At 36.7% G+C, this 17,359-nt stretch overlaps 1 protein-coding gene across 1 annotated transcript in view; it reads right to left on the bottom strand.

Annotated features, from left to right (window-relative positions):
• The window catches only part of LOC135201689 (transmembrane channel-like protein 2), a 72,963-nt gene that overhangs the window by 8,288 nt on the left and 47,316 nt on the right, over nt 1-17,359 (bottom strand). Inside the window, exons 2-13 of the mRNA XM_064230837.1 lie at nt 16,320-16,460; nt 14,032-14,181; nt 12,957-13,101; nt 12,305-12,458; nt 11,761-11,868; nt 10,931-11,057; nt 10,351-10,539; nt 9,610-9,848; nt 8,567-8,755; nt 7,895-8,084; nt 696-824; nt 62-393 (exon numbers count right to left, since the gene is read on the bottom strand). Coding sequence (XP_064086907.1) covers nt 62-393; nt 696-824; nt 7,895-8,084; nt 8,567-8,755; nt 9,610-9,848; nt 10,351-10,539; nt 10,931-11,057; nt 11,761-11,868; nt 12,305-12,458; nt 12,957-13,101; nt 14,032-14,181; nt 16,320-16,460 — 2,093 coding nt within the window. The remainder of the gene's footprint in view (nt 1-61; nt 394-695; nt 825-7,894; nt 8,085-8,566; nt 8,756-9,609; nt 9,849-10,350; nt 10,540-10,930; nt 11,058-11,760; nt 11,869-12,304; nt 12,459-12,956; nt 13,102-14,031; nt 14,182-16,319; nt 16,461-17,359) is intronic.

The following is a 17,359-nucleotide window of genomic DNA, read 5'->3' on the forward strand; positions in this document are numbered from 1 at the left end:
GTTGTTTGAAAATTTAGCCCCCTGGGATATTTGCGCGGAAGCAATCAGCATGCAAACTTACCCAGTGATATTTGTGACGAAAATCAGCGTCAAACTAACGGCTGAGACAACATCCAACGGAGAACTGGTCATGGTTGACCCAACGATGGCTGTCGCATCAGGAGACGCAAATGAGGTTGAGTTTAAGAGATCCTGAAGTGTGGCATTCGCTTCGTAAGGGAAGGATTCGTTCCCAAACTCTGAATAGGATATATCGTAAGGATCTGGCGTCGAGGAGTAACCATTTTCGTCGGCCAAAGAGAGCGTGTTGAAATAATTCGGGTCCATTGCGGGCGTGGTCTGATCTTCAAATCTCTGAGTTATGTTATCTTTCCATTCCCGAAGTTCAGCCGTCTGAAATGAGTAGAATATTTGTCTGTTTTTTTTAATTTATTTATTAAAACTTGTATGTCGTGTTCCACGTAACCAAATGCTTCTAAAGACACTGCATGATTACAAAACTGCTGTAGCACTCCAATTGTATATAACAAAACAGCTGCTGTAGTAGGATACATGATTCGTCCTTCTCAGACAATATCGAGTATATAATTTACCATTTTGCATTTGTTTACGCAAAATACACACGATCACCTTTTGCGCTTATTAAACAGTGCTAAAAAGTATATCAGAATTTACATGAGAGACTTTCAACTCACCATAACGTAGACTTTATTGAAGAGAGCAAAGATAAGAGTATAAAGATTCAGTAAGTTCAAAGCCATGATTCGACCCAGTTGCCACTGAAGCTGGTTCTTCGGGTGTCGAAGTTCTAACAGACCAACCAGCTGAAATCATTTCGATATTTTTTTTTATTTTCTTTTTAACTCATGTCTCTGCTCTTTGAGTAGAAATAGATTCTTAGTTTTTTACCTTTTTTTTTTTTACAATTGATCTACTACTCGAGAGTATCTGTGCATCTACTGGATACCTGCTACTGGTTATTATAATCCTAGTATTAACATCAATATGTATCTCTATCAATCTGAAAATCGACACTACAAGAAAAAATATGGCTTAGGCATAGTCATTACTCTGCGAAAAAAAACTGTAAGAGAAAAACTGGCTTAGATCTGGCCACTACTCTGATAAAAAACAAAAAAAAAAAAACGCAAGAGAAAAAACTGCTTCGGTCAGCAATACTAGACATAAAAAAAAAAAACCTGTAGGAGAAAAACTTTGGCTTTCCGGTCTGGCCATACTCTGACATAAAAAAAAAAAAATCTGCAAAGAGAAAAAACTTGCACTTAGCCATACTATGACATAAAAAAAAAACTGTAGGAGAAAAACTGGCTTAGGTCTGGCCACTACTATGACATAAAAAAAGCTGCACGAGAAAAACTGGCTTAGGTCTAGTCACTACTATGACATAAAAAAACTGCACAAGAAAAACTGGCTTAGGTCTAGTCACTACTATGACATAAAAAAACTCCACAAGAAAAACTGGCTTAGGTCTAGTCACTACTATGACATAAAAAAACTCCACAAGAAAAACTGGCTTAGGTCTAGTCACTACTATGACATATAAAAACTCCACAAGAAAAACTGGCTTAGGTCTAGTCACTACAATAACATAAAAAAACTGCACGACAAAAACTGGCTTAGGTCTAACCACTACTATGACATAAAAAAACTCCACAAGAAAAACTGGCTTAGGTCTAGTCACTACTATGACATAAAAAACTGCATGAGAAAAACTGGCTTAGGTCTAACCACTACTTTGACATAAAAAAAACTGTACGAGAAAAACTGGCTTAGGTCTAGCCACTACTATGACATAAAAAAACTGCACAAGAAAAACTGGCTTAGGTCTAACCACTACTATGACATAAAAAAACTGCACGAGAAAAACTGGCTTAGGTCTAACCACTACTTTGACATAAAAAACTGTACGAGAAAAACTGCTTAGGTCTAACCACTACTTTTGACATAAAAAAAAAAACTGCATGAAAAAATCTGGCTTAGGTCTAACACTACTGACATAAGAAAAAACTGCATGAGAAAAACTGGCTTAGGTCTAAAACCACTACTTTACATAAAAAAAAAAACTGGCATTTGAGGTAAAAACTGCTTAAGTCCTAACCACTACTTTATGACATAAAAAAAAACAACTGCAAAACGAGAAACTGGCTTAGGTCTAAAACCACTACTTTTGGACATTAAAAAACCTGGCACGAGAAACTGGCCTTAAGGTCCCTAACTCTAACCCTACATGACATAAAAAACTGCACGAAGAAAAACCTGGCTTAGGTCTAAACCATACAACGACATAAAAACTGCACGAGAAAACTGGCTTAGGTCTAACCACTAAAAAACTTTGACCAATAAAAAAACGCAAAAACGGAAAAACTGGCCTTAGGTCTAACCCAACTAACTTTGACCCTAAAAAAAACTGCATGAGAAAAACTGGCTTAGGTCTAGCCACTACTATGACATAAAAAAAACTGCACAAGAAAAACTGGCTTAGGTCTAACCACTACTATGACATAAAAAAACTGCACGAGAAAAACTGGCTTAGGTCTAACCACTACTTTGACATAAAAAAAACTGCATGAGAAAAACTGGCTTAGGTCTAGCCACTACTATGACTAAAAACAAACCCCTGGCACGAAGAAAAACTGGCTAGGTCTAACCACTACTATGACATACAAAAACTGCACAAGAAAACTGGCTTAGGTCTAAACCACTACTATGACATAAAAAAACTGCGCAAGAAAAACTGGCCTTAGTCTAACCATTACTAATGACCTACACAAAAAACTCCACAAGAAAAAACTTTGGCTTAAGCCGTCTAACCCCTAATATGACATGTTAAAAAAAACTGCACAAGAAAAAATGGCTTAAAAAAAGGTCCCTACGCCAACATACTATGGAAAACATAAAAAATGGCATTGAGGAAAAATGGCTTAAGTCCCTAAGCCACTACTTTGAACATAAAAAAAAAAACTGCATGAGAAAACTGGCTTAAGTCTAAAAACCACTACAGGACATTAAAAAAAATGCTATGAGAAAAAATGCTTAGGTCTAGACACTATTTGACATAAAAAAACTGCATTGAGAAAAAAACTGTCGAGGTCTAGCCACACTTCATGACATAAAAATAAAAAAACTGCATGAGAAAAAACTGGCCTTAGGTTCTAGGACCACACTTTGACATAAAAAAAACGCTGCACGAGAAAAACTGGGCCTTAAGGTCTTAGTCACTAAAAAACTTTGGACATTAAAAAAAACTGCAAACGAAGTGAAAAACTGGCTTAGGTCTAGCCACTACAAGACATAAAAAACTTTGCACGAGAAAACAGGGCTTAAAAAGGTCTAAACCACTACTTTGACCATTAACAAAATGCACAAGAAAAAACTGGCTTAGGTCTTAACCACTACTTTGACATAAAAAAAAACTGCAATGAGAACCACTGGGCATGTAGGTCTAGCCACTACCTATATGACCATAAAAAAAACTTGCCACAAGAAAAAACTGGCTTGTAGGTCTAAACCACTACTATGACATAAAAAAACACCTGCAAAACGAGGAAAAACGGCTTAGGGTTCTAAACGCTACTCTGAAAAACATAAAAAAAAACTGGCATTGAGAAAAAACTGGTAGGTCTAACCACTACTATGACATAAAAAAAACTGCAACAAGGGAAAAAACTGCTTAAAAAGGTCTAACCACTACTATGGACATTAAAAACAACTGGCACAAGAAAAAACTGGCTTAAGGTCCCTAACCACTACTAATGACATAAAAAAAAACTGACGCAAAAAAAATACTGGCTTGGTCGAAAACCACTACTATGGACATTAAAAAAAAATCCACCAAGGGAAAATTGGGCTTAAGGTCCTAACCCTAACCTAATATGAATCAAAAAAACTGCAAAAAAACAAGGGAAAAATGGCTTAGGTCTCTAAGCCACCACTACTATGAAAAACATAAAAAAACTGGCATTGAGGAAAAACGGCTAGGTCTAAGCCACTTACTTGACATTCAAAAAAAACTGCATGAGAAAAAACTGGCTTAGTTTCTAAAAAACCACTTACCTATGAAATAAAAAAAAACTGCTGAGAAAAAACTGGCTTTAGGTATAGCCACTAATCCTTTGACCATAAAAAAACTGAATGAGAAAAAACTGTCTTAAAAAAAGGTCTAGCCACTAAATTAGAAAAACATAAAAAAAACTGGCATTGAGGAAAAAATGGATTAGGTCTAGCCACTTACCTTGACATAAAAAAACGGACAATGAAAAAGAAAAAAACTGGCTTAGGTCTAGCCACTACTTGAAAAACATAAAAAAACTGGCATTTGAGGAAAACTGCTTAGGGTCTAACCATACTATGACATAAAAAAACTCCACAAGCAAAAACTGGCTTAGGTCTAAAAACCACTACTATGACATAAAAAAACTGCACGAAAAGGAAAAACTTGGCTAAGGTTATAACCCATAATATGACCATAAAAAAAAAACTTCACGAGAAAACTTTGGTTAGGTCTAACCACTTAAAAAAAACTAGACTAATAAAAAAACTCCAACAGGAAAAACTGGCTAGTAGGTCTAACCACTACATGACATAAAAAAACGACGAGGAAAAATGGCTTAGTCTAACCACTTTTACTATGAAAAAAAACATAAAAAAAACTCACGGAGAAAAACTGGCTTAGGTCCTACACTACTATGACATAAAAAAAACTGCAAAAAACAAGAAAAACTGGCTTAGGTCTAGCCACTTCTATGACAGAAAATTTACTGCACGAGAAAAAAATGGCTTAAAAAAAAAGTCTCCTAATAAAACCAACATACTATGAAAAACCAAAAAATACTGGCACTTGAGGAAAAACTGGCTAGGTCCTAGCACTACTTTGAAATAAAAAAACTGCAAAAAAAACGAGAAAACTGGCTTAGGTTCTTAGTCACTACTTGGAAAAACATAAAAAAAACTGGCCACGAGAAAAACTTGGTTAGGTTCCTAGCCCACTACTTTGACATTAAAAAAAAATCCACAAGAAAAACCTGGTCTTAAAAAAAAAAGGTCCTAGCCACTACTTGGAACATAAAAAAAACTGCAAAAACGAGAAAAACTGGCTTAGGTCCTAGCCACTACTATGACCAAAAAAAAACTGCATGAGAAAAACTGGCTTAGGTCTAGACACTACTTTGACATAAAAAAAAACTGTGAGAAAAACTGGCTTAGATCTAGCCACTACTTTGACATAAAAAAAACTGCACGAGAAAAACTGGCTTAGGTAACATACTTTGACATAAAAAAAACTTTGTGAGAAAAAACTGGTTAGTCCACCACTTCTTAGACCAAAAAAAAAACTGCCACGAGAAAAACTGGGCTTAGGTCTAGACATACTTTAACATAAAAAAAACTGACCAAGAAAAACGGCTTTAGTCTTAGCCACTACTATGACATACAAAAAACTGCACGAGAAAAACTGGCTTAGGTCTAGCCACTACTTTGACATAAAAAAAACTGTGACGAGCCCTGGTTAAAAAATTCTAGGCCAAAAAAAACTACTGGTACATAAAAACGCCACCCCTACAAAAACTGCTTAGGCGTCTAGCCATACTCAGAGAAAAATAAAAAAAAATGCCACAAGAAAAACTGGCTTAGTCCTAGCCACTACTATGACATAAAAAAAACTCCAGCAGACAAGCTTAAAAAAGGCTCGCCATACTAGACATAAAAAACTCCACAAGAAAAACTGGCTTAGGTCTAGCCAATTCTATGACATAAAAAAACTGCATGAGAAAAACTGGCTTAGGTCTAGCCACTTCTATGACATAAAAAAACTGCACGAGAAAAACTGGCTTAGGTCTAGCCACTACTTTGACATAAAAAAAAACAGTGAGAAACACGGATAGGTCTTTGCAGTACTAGTATGACATAAAAAAAAACTCCACAAGACGCTTAGGGTAGCCATACTATGACATAATAAACTCACGAGAAAAAACTGGCTTAGGTCTAGCACTACTGCATACTGTACTAGGCTTAAGAGCATACTAGACATAAAAAAAAACCACGAAAAAACTGGCTAGTCTAGCTCTACTATGACATATAAAAAAACTCCACGAGAAAAACTGGTTAGGTCTAGCCACTTCTATGTCATAAAAAAACTGCACAGAAAAACTGGCTTAGGTCTAGTACTATCAGACACTGCACGACTGGCTTAGGTCTAGCCTCTTACTATGACATAAAAAAACTCACGAGAAAAAACTGGCTTAGGTCTAGCACTCTATGACATAAAAAAACGCACTGCTAGGTCTAGCCACTTCTGACATGCACGAGAAAAACTGGCTTAGGTTCAGCCACTTCTATGACATAAAAAACTGCACGAGAAAAACTGGCTTAGGTCTAGTCACTACTATGTCATAGAAAAAAACAAAACTGCACAAGAAAAACTGGCTTAAGTCTCTAGTCACTACTCAGACATAAAAAAACCTGCCACGAAAATAAACTGGCTTAGGGTCTAGCCTCTACTATGGACCATAAAAAAAAAACTGCACAAGAAAAACTGGCTTAGGTCTAGCCACTTCTATGACATAAAAAAACTGCACGAGAAAAACTGGCTTAGGTCTAGCCACTACTATGACTAAAAAAAAACTGCACGAGAAAAACTGGCTTAGGTCTAGCCACTACTATGACATAAAAAAACTGCACGAGAAAAACTGGCTTAGGTCTTAGCACGACTATGACATAAACAAAAACTGCACGAGAAAAACTGGCTTTTAGGTCTAGCACTTTCTATGACATAAAAAAAAAAGACCCTGCACGAGAAAAACTGCTTAGGTCTAGCCACTTTACTGACAATGGAAAAAAAGGCTTAGGTCCGAGAAAAACTGCCTACCGAGAAAAAAACTGGTCTTAGGTATGGCACTACTATGACATAAAAACTGCACGAAAAAACTGGCTTAGGTCTAGCCACTACTATGACTAAAAAAAACTTGCACGAGAGAAACTGCTTAGGTCCTTAGCCGCCTACTATGACATAAAAAACTGCACACGAGGAAAAATAGAAAACTGGCTTTAGGTTCTAGATTCAACTACTATGGACATTAAAAACTGCACAAGAAAAACGGGCCGTTAGCGTTCTAGGCCACGTTCTATCGACATAAAAAAACTGCATAAACGAGAAAAACTGCGACTCTTAGTTCCTAGCCTACTACTTTTGACATAAAAAAAAAGCTGTCGAGAAAAACATGGCTATAGGTCTGGCGCACCCTACTATGACATAAACACTGCACGAGAAAAACTGGTTTAGTTCCTTAGGCCACTACTCAAGACCATAAAAAAACTGCACGAGAACAACTGTCTTAGGTCTAGCCACTAACTCAAAAAAAGACATAAAAAAAACTGGCACCGAAAAAGAAAACCTACTGGCTTAGGTCTAGCCCAGTACTATGACATAAAAAATACTGCAACGAGAAAAGAAACTGGCTTAGGTCTAAACCACTACTTTGACATAAAAAAACCGCACGAGAATAACTGGCTTAGGTCTAGCCACTGCCTGACATGTATCTTCCTTTTTTTTCTAAGTAAAGTTGTACGAGGGAAAAAATGGCTTAGACCAAGTCAGTACTCTGATAGAAATCTGCATTTATAATAAAATTACAGGAGAAAAATATTGCTAAGGCCTAGTCATTATTCTGATAAATATATAAGCCTTTTAATAAAAATAAAAATAAAAAATTACAATAAAAACAAAGGTTAGGGTCTAGTTACCAGTCTGACAAACATCTGCCTTTTAAAGAAACTGAATCTAATCATTTAAGGAAACCCACAGGTTTAGGTCTAGTTACTACTCTGTTAAACATTAACCATTTTTTTTATGGAATCTAATCCATTTCAGGAACCTCACATCGAAGAGATTCGGATACACGAAGGAGATGAGAGTCAGGATGATGGTCAGCTCGTTCTGGCGGTACCAAGAGGACGTTACGCCGACGTCCTCAGATCTCTTCACGAGGAGCACCACGGCGTAGGCGCTGGCGACGATGAGAGCGGCGACGATCAGGTGGGCGAGGAGTCGGCGCGCTCGGATCTTCCAGCTGAAAGATGATCAGTACTATAGGTCTAAGCCATGAGGTTCTTCTAAGTTCCTATTTATGTTTGAGATTCCAGGGGAAACTGTCTTCTTTCTCTTTCAGTTGGACGATCGGGTCTTCCAGTTGAAAGAAAAATGTTTAGTGGGCCTAAGCCATAAAGTGCTACGTAGGTTCTTGTTTAGGTTTACGTTTAAGATTCCTGGGGCATATATCCTCTTTCCTTTTTTTAATTAGGAGAAGAAGAAGAAGGTAATATAAACCGTAACCAAATTGTAAACAAACTGATGGAAAAATGAGAGAGAATATTCAAGCCAAAGACCAAGCGCTGGGGACCCAATGATGTGGGCACTCAAAGCTGAAAAGTGGAAATTTAGAGTAAAGGGATTGAAAGGCGACAGGAGGACAAACCTTTGCAGTTGCCTTATGAAACAATTGTTAGGAGATGGTGAAGGAAAGTGAGGAACAATTAAAAAGGACTTTTGTACCTCTCTTCTTCTCTCTCCGATTCCTTAGCTTCGAGTAACGCTTCTCTGAGACCTGTGTTAATGGCAGCCACTTTGTTCTGAGCTGCCTCCAGGTTGCCAATGGTGAAATCCCAGCCTGCCAACAGCCGCCAAGCGAAGGTGAATTCCTCGTCTTCTGACAGCTTCGACATACGGGAATTAGCTGCCATCCTGAGAAATGGTACATCAGTTATTTGTCATTTACATAACGACAAAATGGCTCGTGACATACTCAAAATACTTTATTATATACACGATTATTTATAGGATCTACTCTAGGCCTCTAGTTCACATCAGTGACAAAATGGCTTGTGGCACATACTACTCAGATTACTCATTTATGAAACATTAATTTATATTCTTTTTGTCCCTTTCCAATAACTGATCTTTCTTTCTGTATTTCCCATTTCCTTCTGTTCATTCTTTCATATTCTTTAGAAGCTTGAATTTCAAGTCAGTGGCCCCTGTGGTGGGCTTGTTCCGTTTGAAGAGGGTTCATCCTCTGCATAATAATAATAATAATAATGATTTAAAGGGTCCACAATAATAAAAACTGTTAAGAGTCCGTGCATAATTTCTAAAACTTTACAAAAAAACTTTCGAACCCCTCCCTGGGTTCATCTTCAGTCCAAATGAACAATTAGTTACAAACTTACAACATGTACTGAGGTGAATGTGATGAGCCATTAACGAGCTAACGACCGGTGTCAACGACTCTTGTTTTTAAATTCACCTAAGTACATGTTGTAACTAATTGTTTATTTGGACTGAAGATGAACCCAGGGAAGGGTTCGAAAGCTTTTTGTAGTTATAAAAATTATACACGGACTCTTAACAGTTTTTATTATTGTGAACCCTTTAGAACATTATACATACTCTCGCGATAGAGTTTTTCCATAATAATAATAATAATAATAATAATAATAATAATAATAATAATAATAATAATAATAATAATAATAATAATAATAATCATGAATTTAAAGTTAGTAATCTAGAGTAAAGAGAGTGTAATAACTCCTTACTTCCTCAGTATGGCAACAAAGCTATAAGCGTAGGCACCCAGCGTGGCCAAGAAGTACGCAAGAGGCAGGCGATATCCTTCCCTGGTCTTCGGCGTTTTGCTGTAGTAGCCGTAGAAGATGGGCGAGTACCTCATAATTCCCTCGAAATCCCACATGACCTTGAAGTCGTAGGCAGTGAGGACGTCTGTCGGCAGCAAGGTCTTCCTCCCTCCCGCCTTGGAGCGATCTGCTGCTAGAAACTGGGTGGGGAAACAGTTGTGATTTTTGTGAATCCTCAGGGGAAGTGGAGAGAGTCGTTCTGCTTGACTGACAGGATTGTATACCCAAAGAAACAATGATATTCTGAAGGCAATATTCAGTGTTGAAACGTAGTACCATAAAAGCAATAAATCTGATATTTTTTAAAGACATGAAAATGAACAACTGAAATAGATTTAATAACGAATTTTGGATCCAAAAAGCATTGATATTTTCATGAGTTACGATACCTCTAAGTTTAACCACTGAAATAGATTACATCGTAACTTCCGCACCAAAAGACCAAATTAAATTCTGAAGATAATTATTAGTGCTTTTATGATGACTGTTACAGTTTAAAAAAGATTTCATCATACCTTTTGTACTAAAAAAACAATGAAATTCTGAAGGCAATCTTTCAGAGCGTTATGATAACTGTAACCACTGCAATATATTGAGTCACACCATTTTTTTTATTCAGGAGTCGAGCAACTCGCCAATTACCTCAGGGATGATGACGAACGCTGCCAACACGGCCACCAGAACAACATTCAGCCCGAGCACCCAACGGAGGAAGGTGAAATAGGAGGCAACAGCTGATCCGAAATGCGATTCTATCGTCTTGATCCGTTTCTGCCAGAGCTCTAACCCAGTGATCCACTGGTACACTGTCTGGATGCTGGTACGTACGAACTGCAACGCAAAAGACAATTCACTTTGAAAACTTCTGTGATAAAATTTAAGATATAAAACATTAGCCTGTAGACACTACAGCAACGGGGTCTATGGAAAAACAGAAGTACAATTAAAAAAAAATTTTAATTATGACAAATCTTAGAGTACAGGAATTAAAAAGAGGATCAGGATGAGGACGAACAATGAAAAATGAACCCTTAAGAAAACTCTGTGGCATTTCAGTCAAGATTGTCAACCTGCAGAATGGGTCTGGCAAAATGTGGAACTAAATCACAAAGCAACAAGATTACAGCGAGGTGAAGAACCAGGTGATAACATAGGACAAGTAGTAGAAGCAGCATGTCCTCAAAAGTGAACAACTGTAACCAACCACATTCTGCATAGATACCCTTCTGAATCTAATGAAGTGTCTGAGAAGCACGTCCTTGGTGCTAGACGACTGGGCCAGTCTCTCTTCCATTTCGCCCTCGTGTTTCTTGATGTATTCACGTGAGGTCTGGACGAGTCGCAGTTTCCTGATTGAGATGGAAATGGAATTAATATTCTTAATAACTATTTTCCTTTTAAATACACTGCTAAATCGTCTGACTAAATCTTAGCATAAATATACTTCAACAATTTAATTTCCGAGACGATCCTATGCTTTAGTAGCTCATACAATTAAATTAACAATGTTGGAAATCACATAATTTCTGAACGCATTATATTGTAGTGGATGAATTGAGTATTGCGTGATAAATCAAACGGATGAATGCATTTTTTAAAAGAACCGAATCTCATGAATGATGGAAGCTAATATACTGAATCTGATACCTGTCCTAGTTGAGATGATTGGCTCCAACTGTTTAATTCGTCCCACAAAGTTACGTTAGCACTAATGAGATTCCATAAGGTTATCAAAAACTAATCTTAAAAGAAGTTTTTCTAAAAGGCCATGAAAAAAATGACAATCAGTGACGAACTAACTTACTAATATTATTGATAGAAAGGTGTAATGGGAAACCTTTCTGCCAGAATTTTGTATAGAGTATATGTTGTATAAGTGTGTTAACAGGTTATGCGTATGTGTAGTATATCCTAGGGGTGGAGTACACATCGCATGCAACCTTACATCTCACACACACACAGGGCATTACTCAGGGGGGAAAAAATGAAACAAATATAAGTTTTCTAGTACCCTAATCCTGCACAAGGGACAACGCAGAAGCCTGTTATTACCTCTCTATAGGCCAGCACTGCTGACTAACTCCGGCAAGAACTTCTTTGTGGATTTTCAGTGTTGCCTCGACATCTTCAGCTGCTGAACCTTCCAAGTCTACTACTGTCCTGAAGTAAGAAAGAGAGAAATATATCAAAGGATGAGTATACAGTAAGAAACCGGGTTTCAGTTTCTGCAGAAAATATTTAATAATAATAATAATAATAATAATAATAATAATAATAATAATAATAATAATAATAATAATAATAATAATAATAATAATAATAATAATAATAAACAGTGTAAGCTACTGTCCTGAAGAGGGAAAAATAGTATTTAAGTATGAGTGCAGTAAGAAAAAAAGAAGTGTAAGGTACTGTCCTGAAGTAAGAGAATAAAAAAAATATTATCAAAGGGTGAGTGCAGTAAGATGAAGGTTCTAGTTTCTGCAAAAAAAAAAAAAAAAAAAAAAAGTGTAAGGTTCACACTGGCACAATTTGATGCAAAAAGAACTGAAAGATTGTTTCGGAAGACATTATCAGATTCAGCAGAGTGCCTTACTCTCCTGAGCTATTCGTCGCGATGGAAGTGCTCCTCATCTTTTTCCTCTTCTTGGTGCTCCTCCTCGAAAACTTGGAGTTGGACCTTTGGAGGATGGCCGAGACGCTGACGCTAAATTCATCTTCAGGCGGCTCCTCAAGAAGGCTGCCACAAACTGTCAATGAAATCTTGGGTTGTAGTTTTGGTTTGTAATTTTTTTGTAACTGTCAGTCACCTACGTGCAAACGAAATGTACTTACAAGCCTACACTATGTATACAATATTGTCTATTGTGAATACAAATGTTTTTACAATATGAAATATTGTGTATATTGCAAATACAAATGTGTTTACAATATACAACACATTGTTCTCAGTCGGTTGCGAAATGGGCTATCATGAAATACTTGATTTGAAGTGAGTTAATGACTGATTTATAAAAAAATTCGGCTATAAAACCAATCACTGGGGTACTTTCAGCCACTCAGTGCTCAAGACAGAGGAAAAAAAGGTGAGTTAGAGCGGTTGAACTACAAGGCTGCAAGTGGATGCAGTTCTTTAACTACCCCCTACGGATTTAAAATGAGTGATGGAGACTGGGAAAAAGTTAGAGAAGTTGGACATCTGATTGAGAAGACGACATCAAAGGGTACAGACGTGGGACTCTACTGACCTGGGACGAGGGTATTGACCGAGTGACGGTCAGGTGACACGGAGGTCTTGGGCATCATCGAAGCCACGTCGCTTGACACTGACCTGTCCCCATCTGCCCAGGTCACGCTCAAACGGTCACTTGGGCAAGGCGAAGACGGGTCATCCTGAGAGATGAATAAATAAATAAATGAATAAATAAATAAATTAACAAATTAATTAATTAATTAATTAATTAATGTTCAGTGTAAAGGCATTGATGTGTATGAATAAGGTTTTTTGGTTGATTTACTTCTCATTTATACACTAGCGTTTTTTTCCAGTTAATGAACTGACTTGATTTTAGAATTGCTTGAACAATAGGGACTACGATATATATATATATATATTATATATATATATATATCTATATATATATAGATACACTTCATTCTTAAGTTGTCACGAGTATGGATAAAGTTAACATTATTTTCAAAGGACATTATTTTAACATACATAATTTCACCAAGAATTTTAAACTTGCATACCACGATTTTAGCACATTTGACACTTCTTACATTGTTTATGAATCCACAATAACAATAAAGAACTATAATTATTTTCCCTGAAGGTGAACCAATGATACAGTCAAATTTGATTGGAATTCAACATAAAAGATGTTGAATTTCTACTTTGTTAAAAAAATACCCAGATTTGATATCTATACTAAATTATTAACATAACATAAGATAAGTTAAGTATATCTTAGTTTTACCAGACCACTGAGCTGATTAACAGCTCTCCTGGGGCTGGCCCGATGGATTAGATATTTTTACGTGGCTAGGAACCAATTGGTTACCTAGCAACGAGACCTACAGCTTATTGTGGGATCCGAACCACATTATATCGAGAAAGGACTTTCTATCACCAGAAATAAATTACTCTGATTCCGCGTTGGCCGAGCCGAGAATCGAACTTCGGACCACCGGATTGGTAGCCGAACGCGGAAACCACTCGTACTACGAGGAACTTTTCATACTTAAGGTGATAATCAAAGCGATAATTACGACTCTCATTTGAACAAATACGAAGAGTAAGTTCGTCATTATGATCCGCACCTTGTCAGTCCTGAACTCCACCGAAGCTGCCGAGGATCTCCGAGGCTTGGCAGGATCGAGCCTTAAAATCCCCGTCCCAGGACCGGCGGGGCTCGAACCTCTGCGCCCTCCTTCGGGAGCACCCGTGGATTGCTGTTGCTGCTGCTGCTGCTGTTTTTTGGATTAATATATGGGAAATATATTAACCTGACCGAAAGTAACAAAAAAATTACTCTAAAATAAATAACAACAGAAAAAAAAACATTACTTTAAAATGACTTAATCTGACGGAGAGTAACTAAATTATATTCTAAAATCACTTAATCTGATGAAAAAAACTAAAACAAGTTAATGCGAGCGAAATTAACAGAAATTAACCTAATCCATATATGGGGGCAGCCATCTAAATTAAGTAACAAAAAAACATTACTTTAAAATAACTTAATCTGACGGAAAGTAATTAAATTATATTCTAAAAATAACTTATTGTGACCGAAAGTAACGAAACTTTCCTCTGAAAGTAGCTTAATCAGATGGAAAATTTAGAAAAATTATCCTAAAATAAGTTAATACGACCGGAATTAACATATTGGGGGCAGCCATCTTCATTGGATCTGGAGCATGCGCAATGAGTTAATCATAAATGGAAACTGATATAATAGTAATAGTAACTCAATATATAATGTTTCGTTGAATTCTCCTCAGAAGTAACTTCAATCATTTTAAATTATAATTAATATTAAAGTTAAAAACTATTAATTTAACAATTATAGTGATAGCACATTACCTTGGGTCACTAACGTTTCAATTTAGTTCCAGTTACCTAATATTTACGAGCCCTGAAAGCATTACGGCATTTTCAGAATTTTCTCAAGAATAAAACAAAAACTTCTCTCAGTTTCCTTCTGAAGATTGAAAAAGAAACCCACAAAATTACTGCGTATAACGTGTTTACTTATAAAAAATATAAAAATAAATAAAATAAAATGTAAATACTTATCGGTAAACACGTTATACACAGTAACTTTGTGGGTTTCTTTTCAATTTCTCAAGAATGCAAGAGAAAGATGGGTCGTTATCCAGGACTAACATTTCTTGGAGGTCATTATTTCTATGACATTTACAGTCTTTTTTGTTTTTTACCGTCATCCCCAACGAGCTTGTACTATCACACGCCGCAAAGGTGAATACGTACATACCTGCTTAATTAAAGCCTTCGGGGGTCACTGTCTTTGAAAGATCCAAAAATAGGCTTGTACTCACAAACACTAAACACGTATTTCAGAATACAGAAAAAGCTAACCCAATTATTCATTAGCACTAGACACGTTTCAGTACATTAAAAATTATTTCAGAATAAAAATGACTATTTATAGGCAATAGTAGCGTTTCAGTATATTAAAATATTATTCCAGAACAATAAAAAAATATCTATAAGTATAGATACGTTTCAGAATATTAAAAATAATTTCAGAAGAAAAATTAATATTTATAGGCACTAATAGCGTCTCAGTATATTAAAATATTTTTCCAGAAAAAAAATCTATAAGCATAGATGCGTTTCAGAATATTAAAAGAATTTTAGGGAAAAAATATTCATAAGCATAAGATACGTCTCAGAATATTAAAAGTCATTTCAGAACAAAAAATAAATCTATAGGCATAAGATACGTTTCAGTATATTAAAAATTATTTAAAAAAATAAGAACTGGGAGCATTAATAACGTTTCAGTTTATTGAAAGATTAATTCATAACTCCAAAAAGAATGTTTATAAGCACAAGTAACGTTAACAACAGAAAAAATTTAATATATATACAAGCATTTGAAAAGTTTCAATACGTGAAAGAATGACTTCAGAACAAAACAAAAATTAATCTAGTCTCCACTAGCAACAGACGGGCTTCAAAAATTCCAAGAAAACTGTCTAGGAATAAAAGTGGAAAAAAAGAGAAAAAAAAGAAAAATGAATGAAGAACCTTAACTTAGAAATGCATTAAACGCGTTTCAGTGATTTAAGAAAAAAAAAATATTAAGGAATAAAAGCGAAAATACAAAACGGTAAAAAAAAAGAAGAAAAAAAAACAGAAAAAGGAGGCGAGAAGCGAAACTTGAAAATAACTTAAACTAAAACGAAACTCGAAATTCGACTTCCTGATTCGTGTCCAGGGATCATTTCGTTACTGACGTGACATTGTCGAAACGAACTATGTAGCTACTACATATACAGCCCAGCTAAGAGCAACTGAGGAAAAAGAGAGGAAGCAAGGAAGGAAGTAGGTCACGTGGCGTATCGCATGCTGCTCTTACCTTATTTTGGTCCCTCATGAGACCAGCCACGCCCATGACAGGACTTCGAGACCGAGGACTTGTCGTCGTTGCTCGGTTGCCATGGGCGGCTGCATCGTCTTCTTCCCCTGCGGCGCTCATGGAGTCTCTCTGGGCACGCCCCTGGAATGGAAGAAGGAGGGCGGATGACTTTGTGACATGAGGACAGCCTGGAATACAAGGTACAGGGTGACTGTTCCATGAGGACACCCTGGAATAAAAGATACAGGGCGATTGTTTGTTCCAAGAGGACAACCTGAAATAAAAGGCTGTATATGACCGTTCCATGAGGACAACCGGAAATAAAAGGCTGTATATGACTGTATGTTCCATGAGGAAGCAAACAGACCTTATTATATAACCAAACTAGCATGGCCAGGGCCACCCACCCACAGCCATATAACCGCGACACCACGAAGATATATTTCCCGTCAATAACAGACGGCAGGCTGCGGCCCATTCACGTCACCTGGCTTGCTTGCCTTCGAATGCTGCCGTACGGATGTGAGATAATGGAAAAAAGTGTGTAGGGGAGGGGGGGGTGGTAAAGAAGGTGGGGAACAGGTAGGAGGAGACGTTGGTGGTCCACTTCTTTTGATTAGAGTTTACAATGTTTTTACTTACTGTGTTTTTACACCGCAGTGGTAGGATTAATTATGTGGGTTTTATTTTCCTGGAAATGAAGAAGAAGAAGAAGTAGAGGAAGAAGAAGCTGAAACCCAATTTGTCCTAACGTCATTAAAGAAAGCTTATCTTTCTTTTTTTCTATCTCTCGTGACCCAAAGTCTTTTCAAATAGCTTTTTAAACAGAATTGATTAACGTCAAGGAAATTGAACTTGTTCATGAAAATTGCGAGTCTTTCGTATTGAATTAGCCTGGATATGGCAGGTTCATTTAATTATGAGGGGTATACTTAGTCGTGGGGAAGGCTTGGGATCAGCCTAGGAATATTATAACATACTCTTCTTCTTCCCAGCTTTATCCCTATTCGGGGTCGCCGTTTTTAATGAGCCTCTTCCAT

This window comes from Macrobrachium nipponense, chromosome 28 (genome assembly GCF_015104395.2).
Source record: "Macrobrachium nipponense isolate FS-2020 chromosome 28, ASM1510439v2, whole genome shotgun sequence".
NCBI lineage: Eukaryota > Metazoa > Arthropoda > Malacostraca > Decapoda > Palaemonidae > Macrobrachium > Macrobrachium nipponense.